Raw genomic sequence first — 18,837 nt, 5'->3', positions numbered from 1 at the left:
CGCTGCAGTACCTGAGTCTCCTGGATTTCACCACATACCTTCTTGTCCTTCTCAGAACCGTCAGTGAGGAGGATCCCCTTGGCTTGCATGTGACGATACAGAATCTTCTGCAGGGCTGACATGTCACACTTGATCACATACTCAACCTGAGGACAGAGAGCAGGATATGGATAAGCATAGGAGAGAAAGAGGCCGTCGGAAGATGGCAACAGAGAAGGGCCTGCTGGGGCCAGTCCTGGAAGCACGGAGGAGGCATCTATTTCCCTTTCCAGGACTCATGAGATGGGACAGGGACATGGAGCAGATCAGAGTCCTCATTAAACGTGTCATGATAATGGTAAGACCTTTAAAGGGCGGCCTGTTGAAAATGTCAAGGTCACAAATTCCTAGAATTTCTTGATCCCATATTTAAGAGAGAGCAGCTTGTGTATTACAAAAATGTTCATTACAGTGTATTTTTAATATTTCTCCTGTTTTTTGGCCCTGTTTATTTCCATATGAACCAAACATTACTATTAAGAAAGAAAGACCAGTGACTGCCCCCAATCCTACGAATTTCTTTATAAAACATCTTTAAATGGCTACATGTGGCCATCCTAAGCACTAATCTTACAGTAAGATTTCTAAGAAACCTAGGTTGACTGTCATTAACCTCTACTCTCGAGAAATGAGAGGATACACCACTGTGAAGACAAGAAGCTAAAACGAATTAACTCACAGCAGGACACAACTCCTGAAACCTCCTCATGGCTGCCTGAAGCCGGACATGGCCTCCTGTGTGTCCAGTTGAGAGAAGACAAAGCCCAATTTCAAAAACACTTAAATGGGATTCACACGCCCATGACTTATCACACACTTGCAAGGCTTTAGCATCCTTTGTGCACAGAGAACAAGACTTATTTATATTGCTGGTTTTCCTCAGTCCCAAGAATACAAATGTGCAAATTTCAAAGTAAATGCCAGATTGCCACCTGGATATCTAGGAACACGATTAAAGGAAATCAGGCAACTGCCTGGTGTTCAATCAACTGTTTAAAAATGATCAGGCTGTTTTCAGCTCCGAGGGCTAGAGAGAGGAGGTCACAGATGAAGAGAAGTTGAATATTCATTTGGCTGTTCACTTTTAGAAGGAGGCGGAGCCCTTGGAGGCACAACTGGTTGTCTCCTCACACTGGCAATTACAGGAAGGCTGGCTCTTTTGCCGGAGAGTTACCTAAATTGAGTTGGTTAGTATCTTTCCAGGTCAGAGGGGAAACACAAATCTTTAAATTTAACAAATCAGTACACACTTAACGCCGGCTTTGTGTTTCGCCTATCTGATTGCATCTTCCCTTTATTCTTCTTTTCTTTAAAAAAAAAAAAATTCCTATGTTGTATGGTTTTCCTCAGGTATAACTGACACAGGTGACTCAGAGTTTCTACAGTGTGATATTTTCCTCTATACATTCACGGCGAAAGAATTACCACTGTCCTAGCCTTTCAAGAGCTCTAAACTTACAACGAAATTTGATTGTGGGGAAGACAAATTTTAAGTTTGGACTTTAACAAGTTTAATAATGATGGCATCACGGGCTGATGTTGAGCTCTATGTAAAATGCTGGGTGTGCCTTTTCTCACTTAATCCCTACAAACTTATCACAAGATTGAACACTTAATCTCGTTTCACAGACAACGAATCTGAGCAGCCAGGAGGTCACGCTCCTAGCTCAGCATGTCTACTCTTTCAGACTACCCCTAAGGACAACCAAAGAGACCAGGTCAGAGTCTCAGCCTGATGTTCACTTTTACTTGACATCACCTTGCTGCTGGCTCCTCCACACCTTCCTGAGCATAGAAGACATGACTGATTTTTCTGTCAAGGCATGTCAGGAGATGGAAGAGGATGAAACCCTCACTTTCTATGTGTCAGTCAGCCACTGCTAAGGGCTGGAGGTAGAGGAGTTCAGGAAGAAGAGTCAGCCTGCTGATACCATGGAGACAGGGTGCCGACCATCGGGAGAGAGGCAAGACCCTCCAGAGCAGCGGTTCTCAACCTTCCCAATGCTGCGACCCTTAAATACAGTGTCTCCTGTTGTAGTGACAGGCTTTGTGTCATAGGTAGGGGCACAGTATCTCCCCTGCTCAGTAGGTGTCCCATTAGCCTACTATGAGAGCTGGCTTTCCTCAGTATACAGCCCAAGTGTATGCAAAGATACTGAACACTGCTCAATATCAAACAAATGGAATTAAAGACACAACTTCATACCTACTAAAATTTGGAAACAAAGAGCAACAACAATGAAAACATACCAGACAACACCGAGCACTGATGCGCATGAGAAACTAGAATGCTCACATCTTGCCAGTGGGACTACAAAGCATTTCAGAAAGGTGCAGAAAACACTGAGATCGCATGATTTTATAAGATTATTTTACTTTATAATAATTTTATCTCATAAAATTTATAATCCATTTATTAACCACGTGTCTCAGAGATCATACTCCTGGCCATTTACACAAGAGAAACAAAAACTACATCACACAAAAGCCTGAATCCAGATGCCTACAGCAGTTCTGCTCAGATTGTCAGGGACCGGAAAGATGGCTCAGCCATTAGTTATACTGACTGCTTTCACAGAGGACTCACGTCAGCTCCCGGCACACACTGGGCAGGTCACAAACATATAACTCTAGCTTCAGAAAATCTAGAACACTCTTCAGGCCTCCAAGTACAAGTACCTGCCTCATGTGGTATATATAAACTCAGGTAGACAGACAGACAGACAGACACACACACACACACACACACACTGAACAAACCAAACAACCCAATGTCCCTCAACAAAGCTAAGCCTACTGTAGGTGAGCAAAACCACCTGGATGACTTTCAAACACATTACACAGACTCAAAGAACCCAGATGCAGACAGCAACTAGTGCATCTGGCATTCTTTAGGGATGGGGAACAGCTTAGAGGTCACAGGAAGCTAAGCGTGGAAGGGGGAGACAGGGGAGGGTGGTGAACACGTGGGTATCGCACTTGGAGTGTAGGTATAGGTAGGCAAAGGAGAACAGCTTAGTTAGGTGAGGGACAGTTGTGCAGTTTGGTTCTGGACAGAGTGACACAGACATCTGTTAGGACCGCAGAGCTGTGAAATAAAAGGAGTACGGTTCTGTACAGACATTTTACTTGATGTAAACTAAAATTAAAATTAAAATGCATTTTCTTATTCTTCTTCATGGAAACATTTAAGAATAAAATACTATAGATGGCTTTAGTTTTTTTAAACTTTTTTTCTGTCAACAGTTATGACTCTTTTATGGTTCCTTTTACTCCGGCCATGTAAGACATACAGTCGGTACTTATAAACAGGAGGTATTAAAGAAAAGACTCCTCACCCCCCAAGGATGACAGCTGCATTTGCAACTTTCCCCAGGTTAGAAGAAAAATATGAACAAGGTAATGAAGATAGAGAATAGATATTGACTGAATCAAGTCAACAACGCATGCTCTAGCTGGTTCACAGGCAGAGATGCAAGAGGACCACAAAAAAACACAGTAAAGACAAGAGAACAGTGATAAAAACTTCAAGTGGACAAGAGAGTAGAGCTTCCATTAACAACTGAAACAGAAGAGACACAGGAGGAGAAACACACGCACACACACACACACACACACACACATACACACACACGCACCAAGACAACAGAAATTGTGCCACGTGTATGTTCATGCATCTAGCACTGAGACCTCATAGCAGTCCTGATATGGCACATATTTTTCAAGTCACTGATGAGATCTCTAAGGCTACCCTGGGCTATATGATTTGCCAACATTCATACCATAAGCAACTGAGAATGCAGGGTTTCCTGTGCCCATTGATGGGCAGAGTCAACAGTTTCGACCCCACCAAGCCGCCTCCAGGACAGTGACTGCCTTTAAAGATCTGGATGCCTAGAGAGAGATCCACAGAAGATACAGCATATAGAGTGTCATTCTTACCAATAGAGGTCAAGACCACAGGAAGCCAAAGGGTATAGAAACAGTACCTGGTCCCCAAATTGCATTCACTAACAAAGTAAAATACATACATAAGCTTTTACTAGGATAAGCATGGGATAAGATTTTTTTTAATGTGTGTGACTATCAATGAATAAGGGATGAAGACATAAAATGCTCTCATGGCAAAATGATATCTGTCTAACCACCTGCCAACTCTTACAACAGATGGAATACACCAATCTGTCTAGTAGTTTTTACCAAAAAATTCACAATCATGAAATAAGACAGCTTAGCTCCAACCTATCAAATAAAAGACAAATAAAAATACATCATGCAAACCAGGTGGTAGTGGTGCACTCCTTTAATCCTAGCACTTGGGAGGCAGAGGCAGGTGGAGCTCTATGAGTTCGAGGTCAGCCTGGTCTACAGAGCAAATTCCAGGAAAGCCATTGCTGTTACAGGGAGAAAACCTTGTCTCAAACAACAACAACAACAACAACAACCAAACCAAACCAACAAAAAACCGTATTTAATACCAAGCAAGCCACCCTTTAGAGGACAGAACTTCAGGTGTAGATGGTTCCAGAAGAAGACCAGGGACAGTAATCAAAGTTCAAAGCCCAATACTAACCCGGGCCCAAAGGATCTCTACAGAATAAAAACCATTTCCAAAGAAAAAAAAAACTACTTGCCTAGAAGTTCCCAGATGTGTCTACAGGAACTCAGTTACACCACACAAACCCACATCCCAGCCTGTGGTTTATACAGTAACTCTCTTCCTAGCAAAACAATAACATCACAAATACTAAACACTGAATGAACTTTCAGGAAAACTGGCACAAGTAGCAAATGCTAATCTTTATTTGCCTTAGAGTACGATATACGCTCAGAAACTTAAGATATCTATATATTCAAAATGCAATGAGAGTCCATGAATTTGATTATTTTATTTAGCCTATCCCAAAGTTAGAGAGACCAGACTGAAATGTTGTGAGCCAGCACTACCCCTCCAGATGGATCAACCTCAGAAAGTCTTTGAGGGTATTTTCAACATTCCACTTGCTGCTGAACTCTAGGCCTGTTACTTTAGACAGGCAGCCACATTCCACTTGCTGCTGAACTCTAGGCCTGTTACTTTAGACAGGCAGCCTCAAAGGCAGGTACTGAAAAAACGCATAAGAGAGAGAGAAAAAACCCACAGCTTGAATCTACAACTGACCTTCTCTGGAAGCTGAGATTCAACCTCTTTCTTCAGTCTCCTCAGCAAAAAGGGTCTCAACACCTTGTGTAGACGCCTGATGATCAAAATCGTTTCTTCTTCATTCAAGTCCACCTACAAAATGAACTTAGGTGAATTCCTGGAGGAAGTTTCACAGAGAAAAACTCTGGCACACTCATTAGGTGTTTCAATGTATACTGAAATTTCACGTGCTGTTATAAAGCCAGGTTTATGCCAGCCATCTATACCTCCAAATTTCTCTTCCTACCTCCAGATAGGCATCTTTGCCTTCAAGCCTATTTCTGTGGGAAACTGCCCTGGAACAAATTTCATGCTGATAGTATGAAGAGCCCCAAACTTCAGAAAAAAACTCATGGCAAGAACGACTGACTTACGATGGACACAGAACAGGAAAGGGGGGCAACAGTTCATGTGCTCCTACTTCTGTTGAAGCCCTTGACTTTTGTTGCATCCAGTGCAGAAACATATAAAAGGTTGGGGGCTTGAATATGAAAATGGGAAGAATAAGAGTAAGTGCTCTTCATGCTCTTCCATCATAGTGTTATGGTGTTTTGTTTGTTTGTTTGTTTGTTTTGTTTTTGCAGTGCTATGGTGTTTGGAATGAAAATGGACCCGCATTGGCTCATGGGTAGTGGCAGAATTAGGAGGTGTGGCCTTGTTGGAGTAGGTGTAGGGGAGGAAGTGTGCCACAGGGGGTGAGCTTTGAGGTTTCAGATGCTCAAGCCAGGCCCAGCATCACTCACTCTCCTTTCCTGCTGCCTGTGGATCTGGATGTAGAACTCTCAGCTACCTTTCCAGTACCATGTCTGCCTGTGTGCTGTCATGATTCCCACTATGATGATCATGAACTGTAAGCCAGCCCTAATGAAATGTTTTTCTTCATAAGAGTTACTGGGGTCATAGTGCCTCATCACAGCAATAAAACCTTCACTAAGATACCTCCTTTCCCTTTCATTGCCCAAATTTCGTCATATTTAATGAAACACTCTTTTTTTGTTCACCTTCCTTTGTTAGCCTCTAGGGTGCTGAATTAATTGATCTGCTTTCTCTAAATGGGCAAGTCAGTTAATGAACAGCAAACGTACATATTAGGTACCTTAAGATTAAAGAGCTAAAAATTCAAACATAAGTATGTCTAAAGCATTTTAGTGGTTTTCATTCTTACAGTCAAGGAACCAGTAATCAAAATGGTATATGCCTATCTAAGAGGGTTTTTTTGTTGTTGCTGTTGTTGTTTGGTTGGTTGGTTTTTTGTTTGTTTGTTTGTTTCCTTGCAATAGCCCAAGCTTGCCTCTCATCAGCTCGAAGAAAAGATAGTTAAAGAAATAATGATAATAATAATAATAATAATAATAATAATAAATGTGAGAATACTGACTCTAGGATTAAGGAGTATTTATGTACAGATAAAGTGGAGGTTTACACTAAAACCTGAAAGAAATGTGGAAAATTAATGTTTCCATTCAAACTCTATGTGGAGGTATATAAAAGAAGAGTCTTGAGTTTATAACAAAGAAAGATTTTGTGTTTCACACTGGATTAGTTGAGTTGTTCTGCTTAATGTGACTAGGCCAACATCTTTATCCTCACCCTCCCTGTGGCATGCTCTGGTCGAAAATTCTACTAGTCAAGAAGTTGGCAAAAGGCAAAGAGGCTGGAATGTCCTGTACGAATCTAGATTTAGAGGGGAAACCTAATCCCAAATGAGACCAGATCCCACCCGCTGATCAAACAATGCTGTAAACCACCCTATAGGGTTTCAGTGGCTCTTATATACTAAGCTTTAGGCCCTCTGCGTTCGCTTCACCATCACACAGTGGCAAATACACACACTACACACACATACACACACGTCTGACCATTACCCTTTCGCCAGTCATGGCAAATGGAGCATTAAACCACTGCTCAAATGTGCTGCAACTCTTGAAGATTGTAGGGAGGAGGAAGTTGAGAAGGGCCCAGAGTTCAGGGAGCTTGTTCTGTAGCGGGGTCCCAGTCAAAAGGATCCTTCTGGGGGCTACGTAGTGGGTGTTCAAGACCTGAGTCAGCTTGCAGTGGTGATTCTTCATCCGGTGGCCTTCGTCCACTATCATGTATTTCCACCGAATCTGCAAGACAAAAGGAAGGGCCAATGTGCGTTTGGTAAACAAAAATGCAGTGGCTTCCAAGAGGCTGGGGTGTGTGTGTGGGAAAACAAAAAATCCAACTTGGCACAAGATGTAGAATGATACTCTTAAAGAGAAAGGAATACAACTGATGGAGCACTGGCCCTGCTTGGCTAACTGTTAAAGCAACAGCGTTACTCCCAGGACAAGTGATTCTAATTCACCTTCTAGAAACAAGAAAATAGACCCAGAGTGAAATGGCCACTCCCAAGACTAGATCAGGCTTCTTTCTACCCAACGGGCCATCCTACTGGTTACTGGGTCATGATCAGACTTTGGTGGTCATGGTATCTCTGCTCACAAGGATGAATAGACTACTCACAGCCTCTAGAAGCAGACATTAATGACTGGCTAGCTTCTGTAAGATGGCCTTAGCAGGGAAACTAATTCCTAGGCCCTCCTGCCTTCCTGTCTTCTTTCTTACATAACAGTTATCTACTACCTCTATGGTATGTCTCGGTGTTGGGTTCCTAACACTGCAAAGTTGGAATGTTACACCCAAATATCTAAACATTCTTTTCTTTAAAAAGAAAGAAGGAAGGAAGGAAGGAAGGAAGGAAGGAAGGAAGGAAGGAAGGAAGGAAAAAGAATCATACTAACAGGTCCCCTCAGTTCAAGCAAATTCTTCACCTGCCAGGCTGTGGAACCCTGTACTACTCAAAATGATCATAGGTTCATTGGCAGAGATGCAATGCAAATACCACTCATCCTCCCCTTGGGCCAAACTACAGAATTAAATACAGCAAACTCCTTAACACAAAAAATACTTATGAGCATGGCATAATATTTTCCCCAAAGGCTTTCCTCTTTCATACCCTACCTTTAGGCCTCTCTAAGTTTACTGCTCAAGGGAGAACAGACGGGCATTCCACTAAGCCTATCCTTTACCTACACCAGTGGTTCTCAACCTTGCTAACGCTGCAACCCTCTATTACAGTCCCTCATGTTGTGGTGACCCCAACCATCGAATTATTTTCGTTGCTACCTCATAACCATTAATTTTGCTGTTATGAATTATAATGTAGTTGTCTGTTTTCTAATGGTCCTAGATGACCCCTATGAAAGGATAGACCCCAAAGGAGTCATGCTCTACAAGTTGAGAATCACAAAAGTGTCATTGGTTAAAAAAACAAAACAAAACAAAAAAGTTCTGCTGCTCCAATGTCTCTGCCTCTGGGAAAGTCAGAGCCTGGAGAGTCAGGGGAAGCAGACAAGTAAGTATGGCATAATCCTCACCTCTCCATTAGAAATTCCCGTGAAACCAGGAAAGAGAAAGAAAATCAGCAGCCAAGCTACGATATCCAGATAAAAGAAACTGCCAGCATCCCCTGCTCCCTTTTCTCTACCACTGCCAAGGGTGTAGGAATGGCCGAAGTCCTACAGTCAGCTTCCCCACAGTAGCAAAGAGGCCACAGATAAAAATGCATCTTAATAGATATTCTAAATGTACTTTTTTCCTCAGTTGAGCTTATGAAGCATCAAGGAACCACAGTCCACTGATTCTGCCACTGAGTAAGTATTAATTAGGTCTTCTGCTTGGAAAAATTACCACCCCTTTCTGGAGGGCCATTTCTCCAGTAACAAATAAAAGCACTGCATCTTGTTACCAGGAGTCTCAAGATGATTTTCTCGGGGATCTCAAAGGCACAAACGCATTCCCACAGTAATATTGGAGACACGTCATTTTTTGACACTGCCAAATTCATCTCCAAGTATGAGGAACTGGAAGTCGGCATTGCTGTCGGTGTCATCTCAATTATTAAACCTCCCCTGGGCATGACTTTCCTTTATGTTATTTCCCATCACACCACGAAGGGAACGCACAGTTCTCAGAGCAAAGGCTTAATGCAGAGGTGGAACAAACCCCAGAAATACGGACTCTGTTCAATTCTGACCATAACTTAGTTTCAGGTTAGACTGATTTCCAAAACCCATAGCATAAAAGAAATTACCACAGGGGGAAAAATTAAGTCTTCATGATTGGTGACAGGAAAGGTAGTACTTCCATCCTTCTACAGGAACATATTAGGAGACAACATGATACAAATGGGAAGAAACCCTTCTCATTTGTGACTAAAGGACAACTTCAGATGTACAAATGAGGAGCCGAGCGGGTCGCAGAGACAACTCCCTCTAGGCTCCAAACAAATAACCCCAGGAACAGCCCTGAGCAATTTAAATCAGTAGCTGCCCATTATTTTACCAGGGAAAACTGAAAACAGATAAAGCACACAAGCTTCAGCTTGGATAAGTGCTCTGATGGAGGATGCCATCTGGAGGGGTGCCTACTGCCTTCAGAAAGAGAGGCACAAGAGGAATGAAGCTGTGCTGACAGTAACCCAGGGCAACAAAAACAATTATTTCTTTCCAAGCACACTCAGGGCTGCTGGAGAGAAAAGTTCCAGAAGAAAGCCAGGTGGATTTTCTTAATAGATGTGAAACTGGGGCTGGAGAGATGGCTGCTTTTCCAGGGGACCTGGGTTCTATTCCCAGCACTCACCGAGAGGCTCATACCCCTCTGTGACCCTGGTCACAGAGGATCTAAGGGCCCTGCCTTTGGCCTCCATGGGCACTGCACACATGTATGTCTGCAGGTAATACACCCATACACATAAAATTAAAAAAATAAAATAAAAATTTTAAAAAAGATGTGAACTCACTACAAGTGGGCAGGAAAGCGCCCAGGAGAAATCAGTTTTTTCCACTCCCTCTCTCTCACACAAACGCATATAATATTGAATACTATGACTAGCTTTCAGACAAAAAAAAAAGAAAGAAAGAAAGAAAGAGAAACCAGCCATCCAATGATCAAATTATATTATTGAGTATAATTTGAGGGATACTTTACACTTCAGAGAGATGATCCAAATTAGAGATAAAAGAATTTAAAAAAAAAAAAAAGAACATACCTTTGCAAGAATGTGCTTGTCTTTTATAATGTACTCATAAGTAGTCAGGAGGACATTGAATTTGCCACTCCGTAGCTGGGGAACAAGGGAGCGTCGCATGGCAGGGGTACCCTGAATGGAAAGAAAAGTACATCGATTACCCACTGGAAGTACATAGGTGCTATTCCTTGCTGTTCAGAGCTTAATGGAACCTAGACAGGTGATGGGCACATAAATGCATTATCATATACTGATCTATTATCTGTGGAGAAAGCAGGAGCTAAACCACACGTATTTTGACCCTTTCCAGATCCGTACAGGAAGGTTTCCCACTTACGACTGAGGAAGGAAAAGAGAGAAGGAAATTGCAGTGAGCTTGCAGTAGTAGGGAACCTGCTGCTTGGCTGAAAGGCTCTCTTTCTGTGGGAGCGTGCAGCAGGCAGCCCCAGCGCCCCGGTAATTGCCTGCAAAGGCAGGAGCATTCGCCACAGCAGCAGCCCGCAGCAAGCCAGTCAGGAGCACACAGAAAGTGCAATATTTGTCATTTGTATTACTCTCATCAGAAACCTCGCAATATGATAATTAACAATTTTCTTCTGCATTTCACTATCTGAAAGTAATTATGGTTTATTACAGTAATCTTCTTGGGATGATTAACTCTCACTGTTTAGTACATGATGTACATGACAAAACTTTACAACCAAATACAGTTCACAGATGTGCATATGGAATGAAGAAAATAGGGCCCTTTTATTTTCATTTTATTTTTTTGCTTTTCAACATTTATATATAAATACAACACTCCAAACCTTGTAAGAAATTTTCACCACAGAAGGAGCCCATTTGTCAAATTCATATGTCCAGTTAGACAGAGTCCTACAAAACAACAAAAACACAGTAAAAAAAAAAAAACCATACACACATATTTATATGAAAGTCATTTACTAGAAAACTGTTACCTATTTTCAGTCCTTGCCTTAAAAGGGGCTAGAGAATATAAAATAGCCCACATACATATTTATTTTAAAGGTATGGAGAGAAGAGGTAAGTTAGAAATAAGCTGCCAGAAAGCATGTCAATTTTACACTTCATTTAAAAAAAAATCTCGCAAGAAACAATTCAAAAGTGTAGAAACACAGAACCTTCCTATGGTTCTGAAAACCAACACCTGCCTGATGATTTGGGATCTTTACAACCAGCCATGTAAGCTTGGAGAAAACCCGAACCAGGGAAGATAAATTACAAAATCACATGAAAACAGTAAATAGGCCTGTCAAAGGGAAGCAAGGAAGAAATGCTGCATGATTCTTTCTTAATCCCCCAAAGTGTAACCATAATAACCAAGTCAGACCATGCAAATACAGATCGAATGCAAAGGGCATGTACACACTATGGAGAAAGATAACTCAGCCTTGCTCAGGGGAAAATAAAAAAAGAACTGAAGGAAATATAAAATGAAAAGCTTTGTTCCTCCTGCAGGTCTGTGAAATCCGTGGCGAGATCTCAGTGTCTAAAGTGTCGACCTGACAGGCGTACACCGAAGCACTGCCCTCGAGAGGGGGGATGTGAACAGTTATTTCTTTGCTCAGAGAGTGTTGGCTAAGGACCAGGGGCAGCCATCCAGAGGGCGAGGAAGTGGGGCTGCAATGGAAACAGTAAAGACTGGTCCTTCCAGCGCGGCAAGACACTGAAACACAAAGTGCACAGACCAAGTTTACTTAAGATGCAGAATATGTTTGTAGCAAAGATTTTTATGTCAACTCTGCTTTAAAAGGTGCAATGAAGAAGATGTGCACAGCTGTGATCTTTTTGGAGGTATGCATTGTGTGTGTGTAAGTGTGAACACAACAAGGAAAGTACTTCTAGAAAAATTAATAAATGCTTCCACCTTTCTCTTTAGCAGGCTATTTGAGGGACAAGGGATTGAACTAGCTCTGCAGCAGGGGTTCTTAACCTGTGACCCCTTTGGGGTCACCCAGAAGATATCTACATTGTGAGTCATAACAGCAACGAAATCATTCTTATGGTCACCACAACATGAAGGACTGTATTAAAGGGTGGCAGCATTAGGACGGTTGGGGACCACTGCTCTACACAGTGTGGGATATCCTGACCACAAAATGTCAAAATGTCAATGGCTGATCAGAGTCACTGTGTACTTTACTATCTAGTCAAAAGTCGACAGCGGGGTGGGCTGGGGTGGGTGAAAAATTAAATCCAACATTCATTCGCTCAGATTATGTGCTCACGGTATTCCAACTTCATGCTGCTGTTCTGTCTGAAGTGAGCGACAAGGACAAGCCACTGACGGACGGGGCAATCTCCAACAACACAGGACGATGGCTGCGGAATAAATGACTCTACTTACGAGAGGGGAACAATGATGAGATAGGGGCCATTGAGTCTTTTGTGCTCCATCAGATATGTGATGAGTGCGATGGTCTGGATGGTCTTGCCGAGCCCCATTTCGTCAGCTAAAATTCCGTTCAAATTGTTATTATACAGGGAAACCATCCATTCCAGGCCCTGGAGCTGAAATGAAGAGTAATTGTTTCAATTATCCGAGATCTGCACAGGTAATTAATACTAATACAACTCAAGTGAGGCTGTGACTTCCTGCACTTCTCAGTGCTGTATGCTGAGTTCCCCACAGTAGCAAAGTGGGGCGAGGAAGCAGCAACGCAAGAGGAATTTAAAAGATGAGCCCCTAATCGCCCCTGCTGCCTGCCAGGTGCTAAGTGTTAATCAGATTTAGAAAGGATGGGCTAGAGCTCGCTGGTGGGATTTGAAGCAGCTTTGCTGCTCATCCATACTTAGCATTTCACAGTAGATGACATTCTAGAATTATTATAAATGAAGAAAACCCAAACCAGCGTCTGTTCCAACCACTCCAAGAACAAAAAGCCAATTCGAGGATTAAAGACAAACCAGAGGGCTGAGCCTGCGCACAAACCACTGATCATCAGAAACTGCTTTCTGGATCATGATCAGGCTGCCCCAGGGTGCCATCCCTGCTGTGAGGAAGCCTGTGACCAGGGAGCCAGGGCCACTCTGCTGGCCTCCAGGAGGACATTTATTTCTTTTCCTGGCAGAGAAAGTCCCCAGGCAGCACACGGAAACTCTGCGCTGTGGGCAGCTCCCTGGGAGCTGGCTGCTTGGAAGGTGCACATATTTCCAGAGCAAGGAAAGCAGTGGGCACAAGGCCCAGCTTTACATTTCCATTTAAGCACAAAAGAAAGGTGGGGTGGAAGTTCAGACTAATCGCACTATCATGATGCTATGCTGGGTTTAAATGGCGGCATCGATTAGATGAAATATATATATACACAGATATACACACACATGTACGCGTTGGTATGCATGCTACTGCCAGGTTACCTTGCTAATTAAGCTATGTTTAGAACACATGGTGACCTTGTACTTAAAATACTCATGAGCAACTCTTCTTTATAAGGGATCACGCCCGGAACTACAGCAGATGGACACCAAGGTAGACACACACCCCCTTCAGAAGCTGGAATGCACGGACCATGAAGTATCCCACCTTGGTGAATGTGTCTAAGTGTGTACTGGCTATAGTAACCATGACCTAAGTCATCTGAAAGGTTTGCAAAGGAGCAACAAAAAGATATAAGGAGAGAAGTGCAAAAGCCCTGAGAGAGAAGTAGTAAAGAGAAGAGGAGGGGGACAGAAGGGTCAAGAGGGGGGAAAGCATCAGCCAAAACAAAGTATGAGGCCAGGTGGTGGCCAAGACCCAACCCAGCACTTGGGAGTTGGAGGCAGGAGAATCAGGAGTTCACAAGGTTATCCTTGACTATGCAACAACTATCCAACCTGAGCTATATAAGAACCTGTCATAAAAACAAAACAGAAAACGTCAATGTGTGTACAAAAATGCCATAATATAACCCATGACTTGGTAAGCTAAATTTAAAAAACAAGTTTTAAAAAGAGGGAGGAAAAGGGGACAAGAATGGAAACAGCAGGCAGAAGGAAAGAGGAGCTGCTTGTGACCTGACTACCAGCTTTGGGGAAGTCAACTGCATGGCAGAAATATTGAGAGAGAGAGAGAGATGGAGGGAGGGACGGAGGGAGGAAGGGACAGAAGCAGGGATAGAAAGAGAGAAGGAAGAGGAGGAGAGGGAGGAAGAGAAGGAAGGAGAAAGAGGAAGAGAGGGATAGAGAAAATGAGAGGGAGAAAAAGAGAAGGAGAGACTGAGCCCATATAAAATAAAAGCAAAGCCAGAGGAAGGGGAGGAGCCTAGAAACTTACAAACCATGCAGAAGGAGTCTTGGGCTTTCCCACTTCTGGATGGGGAAAGAGACTTGAATCAACAAGCATGGCTCTCTAAGAGGCAGCAGGAAGGCTGTGTCTAGCACTGCCAGGGTTAACCATGTCGAGGAGCCACTGAAGGCTGACCCGTGAACCACCTGTGAACTCGTTTGTGAGAAACAGAACTCACTGAACAGACAGGGGTGCTCAGACTGCAGGACGGGCACCTTTACTGTTGAAAGCCCAGGAGGTGAGGGAGCGTTTCATACTTCTGAGTGGACAGAGTCCAGTGAGGAGGGGGGTGGATGCAAGAGTTCACCTCTGGAAGTAGGAAAATGGAGCAAGGAAGAGTGCTTACAAAGGTTCAGGCAGAATGCAAGAGGAAAGCAGTGTGGCACTTAAGTCTTATCTTAAGTGAGGGCCATCAGTGGCTGCTTGCTGCCAACACCGAGTTCAGTCCCTGGAGCCCACGCGGTAAAAGGAGAGCACCAACTGCTACAGGTTGCCCTCTGACCTCCATGGGCAGGATAGCACAGACACACAAACACACGCACACACAATTATGTGAAGTAGTAAAAGTTTCGTTTCGTTTCGTTTTGTTTTTTTTTTTAATAAGTAATTCAGAAAAGGCTGGTGGTAGTGGTGCATGCCTTTAATCCAGCTCTATGGAGGCAAAAGTAGATGGATCTCTCTGAGCTCAAGGACAGCCTGGGCAACAGAGCAAGTTCCAGGAGAGCCAGGGCTACACAGAGAAACCTTGTGTTGAAAAAGCAAAACAAAACTAATAATAATAATAATAATTCATAAATGGCTCTCCCATGTCAAATATAGCAAAGAACACATTGAATTGACAAGCTATCAAGTAGGCCAAATAAGATTCAAAAGAATACTCTGACCTCATGATGGGGGCGTGGTATCATAGGGGCAGAGATCTTCAATGTAGCTCCAGGGAAATTCTAGGACTTTCCCAAGACAATCCACATGGTTTAACAGTTTTAGAAATGCTACCCAGGCTTTGCTAGTCATTCTTCCCATGTTGCCATCAGTACAGATAGGGCCCAAGCAATGGTGGGCGGCAGGGGCTGACCCCAGGAACTCTGAGATGATTGTTCACAAGCACACGCTTCCATAAGTGCATTCCAGATGACACTGTTTTATAGGATATTAGGAAGCAATAATATAACTGTGACCCAGGTCTTAGTAGAAGAACTGTGGAAGGCAGCCCTGTTTACAAAGTCACTTTTCTGCGGTAGGCTGGTGTGCATGATGAAGTACAGTTATTTCCCCAGTCCTCAGGTAGGCACTGTGGATGAGCGGAGAGGGAGTCACTGCCACGGTGATGATGTGCGTGGCCTGGGACAGCGCAGGCTTAGCCTATTGTGAGCAGCCAGGACTTCCGCTCCCCCTAGCAGCATCCACACTTGGAGTATTAAATTATAATAGTTTAGTCCTAGTACACAGTACCCACCTACATTTATTTGACCACAAAAACCTCATTATTTTATTTCGGTGCTTAATTCTCATTATTATTTTAATTTTGCCTTTAATTTAAATTTGCGGAGTAATTCATGGAACAAATGCTCCAAGGAACACACTCCAGGTAACCCGGTAGAGGAGTTAAGAGCTAGAAAACAGGAGACGCCCTCAAATTAAACATGTCACATTTACATGTTACATTTACAGCCGACTTGCTAACCGTAGCACAGGCGCCAGCAACTTTATCGTACCCCAAGGAAAAAGAGGTATAAATGCAGGAGCTGGCACTCTGAACCCTGTGAGGCAAGTATGCCCTGCGACCAGGGGAACCGGCCTGGAGCAAGAGAGGTCGAGCTGTGTCCAAACCCCAAAAGTCTCATCTTGAGACTGGCAGCCTTAAGGAACTCTTCCCCTCCCTGCTCTAGGCCTACATGCCTTGGCACACATAACCTTGCGACTGCTTCCTCCCCCACCCCCCACCCCCATCACCCTTGAGGTAGTCATGCAGACTGGTGGCCAAGTTGCAGGACATGTCCAGCTAAGACCTGGAATTCCTCTCTGTGCAAATAAAGCATTCGCAGCAGCTCAGCCCCCGCCAATGATGTACTTTGACTCTGAAAATCCCTACACATTTCCTCAAGATTTATATAGCTCCTATTACCCCAAGAAAGGATAACTGTTTCACTGAAAACCGTCTTGGAGGAGGCTCCCCACCCTTACTGGCACTCCTCATTGGACCAACTAACCCACCCGCCAGGTTAAGCATTCATTCCTTCCAGCGCCCGGTGCTCAACATGTCTGGATACACCAAGGCCAGAAGCAAACCCGGGATGGCAGAACCCCTAGCATCCAACTATTGCTACAATGAAAACTGAAGCAATACTTTGTTTACTTCCGGTCCCCAGCCTAATGGATGGAGCTGGTTTTTCTCTCTTTTGCAGAGAACCACAGTAAAACTGTTCCAAACATTAAGCCAGCATTTCTTAGAAAATCCATTCCAGGATGACAAAAACAAACCCAGTGCGGTACAGCAATATTGAGCACAAAGCTCTGAAGGAAGCCAGCCGCCCCCCCCACACACACACCCCAGGTGGGGAGCAGTGGGCCCTAGATAAGGTAAGGCACTCAGCCTGTCTTCAAAGCCTCCTGAGTTGACTGAGGTTCATAAAGAGGGGCATACATACTTGGGGGTGATGTGCAGGCAAGGCCAAGGCTTGGTATGGGGCGCAAACACCCCGGTTACCTGGTAATGCTTTAGGGTGCCATTAATGAGGAGGGCAGACTGCTTCTCCACCCTCTCGGAGATGGCGTGGGCCACAGTGTAGTAGGACTGTGAGCCTCTGGCACTGTACTGCATGCTGTATTCGTCGTCCACGTCCTGTTTCGCCGTCCTGAAAAAGCCAAGAAGCAGAGAGTCCACAAAGAGGTTTGAGTCTGTGTGTGTTACTTCGTCCGAAGCGACTTGAGAGCCTAAAACTGCTGCTGCAGGAATGGGCTGCCTGACAGTTAGAAATGTTCTCTGTGGAGTTCACAAAGCCCGAGCAGGGTGAGCATCAGCCTGTCAACTCCACATTATGCTCACGAGGAACTTGAGCCTCAGGCAGGTTACTCTGAAGATTCTAAAAGGCCCCCGACCTTCAGGAACCAACAGGGTCCTGACCTGCATAGCTGTTGATCAGCACTTTGCCAAGGAAGCTGTCCTGGGTTCTTTGGATGCAAGATAAATTCCATCCCTAGGACACTAGTAAAGCTTTACAGGACAAATAGGAAGGGATTGAAGAGGCCATTAGAGGGGAAGGCAGGGATAAAGGGGTTCTTCCTTCCACTACGCCCTGTGGGAGGAGGGGCTTTTATCCAATGCATATGGAAGAACAACTATGCATTCTTAAAAAATCTTCATTGAATAAGCAGGGGTGCACTGGAAAACAAAGGCCCCTAAAGTCGGGGCCTACAGCCTGGGAAGGGAAAACCACATTAGAACATCCACTCCTTTCTGTAAAGTCTCGTCTTTTCAGTGTCCTTTTTTGTCTGTTATTTCAGAACAGCACTCCCATAACGGTCATACAAGCAGCACAGTGGAGAATTGGCTGAAATGAGGCTCAAAGTGGCACCCCGCACCCAGGCTGGGGGGTCTGAAGCTAAAAGTTTGGACCTGGGCAGAGTCAGTAGCTGATGAAGCTGTGACAGTCAGGATGACTCAAGAATGGGATTCACCCTTGGGCTTCTGGGGATGTTGACGGCCTTGAGGGAGGCAGAGAAGGCAGACAAGCAGTGTCCTCCTACCACCAGGGGGTGGAAGTCTGATTAGTCTAATCTGGGAGAGGCGCACCAATGGCAGGTGTGAAGTCCGGAAAAGAACCTAAGCAGGACACAGGATTCTTGAGTTAAGATAAGGGGGTTGGAAGGGATGAGCAACACAAAAGCCCTGGCCAGAGCTCAGAAGTGACCTGTAAGGGGCTGAAGGAACTTTCTCAATTGAAGTGTGAGTATGAAGTCTGTTCCTGTCTTTAAACAGGATTTGCAAACAGAAAAACCAGACCACATGAACCTCAAACACTGCACTCGTAATGACAACCCCGAGGGCCACGTACTCAATGATCTGTTTGGCGTCCTTTTCGGAAACTTCTTCACTGTTTGGATCCAGCAGTATCTTCTCTTCGGTTTCCTGCCTACTGGACTCTTCTTCTTCATCCTGGAGGAAGAACAGAAATACAGTAAGACCTATGTTTTAACAAGCACGTTCTATGATTAGCACTTTTTATAAAGAGATTAAATAGTATTTTGCTTCACAAATGAAGCAAGCAAATTTAATTA

At 44.0% G+C, this 18,837-nt stretch overlaps 1 protein-coding gene across 7 annotated transcripts in view; it reads right to left on the bottom strand.

The window, feature by feature from the left end:
* Smarca2 (SWI/SNF related, matrix associated, actin dependent regulator of chromatin, subfamily a, member 2) overlaps positions 1 to 18,837 on the bottom strand; it is a 166,382-nt gene that overhangs the window by 82,779 nt on the left and 64,766 nt on the right. For all 7 annotated transcript variants that reach the window (XM_021627514.2, XM_021627548.2, XM_021627530.2 and 4 more), the window contains exons 13-20: positions 18,615 to 18,715; positions 17,267 to 17,414; positions 12,643 to 12,806; positions 11,084 to 11,150; positions 10,296 to 10,406; positions 7,087 to 7,329; positions 5,201 to 5,314; positions 39 to 146 (exon numbers count right to left, since the gene is read on the bottom strand). In XM_021627514.2, coding sequence (XP_021483189.1) covers positions 39 to 146; positions 5,201 to 5,314; positions 7,087 to 7,329; positions 10,296 to 10,406; positions 11,084 to 11,150; positions 12,643 to 12,806; positions 17,267 to 17,414; positions 18,615 to 18,715 — 1,056 coding nt within the window. The remainder of the gene's footprint in view (positions 1 to 38; positions 147 to 5,200; positions 5,315 to 7,086; positions 7,330 to 10,295; positions 10,407 to 11,083; positions 11,151 to 12,642; positions 12,807 to 17,266; positions 17,415 to 18,614; positions 18,716 to 18,837) is intronic.

Source organism: Meriones unguiculatus, chromosome 1 (genome assembly GCF_030254825.1).
Source record: "Meriones unguiculatus strain TT.TT164.6M chromosome 1, Bangor_MerUng_6.1, whole genome shotgun sequence".
Taxonomy (NCBI): domain Eukaryota; kingdom Metazoa; phylum Chordata; class Mammalia; order Rodentia; family Muridae; genus Meriones; species Meriones unguiculatus.
This window is presented reverse-complemented; position numbering and strand designations above follow the sequence as displayed.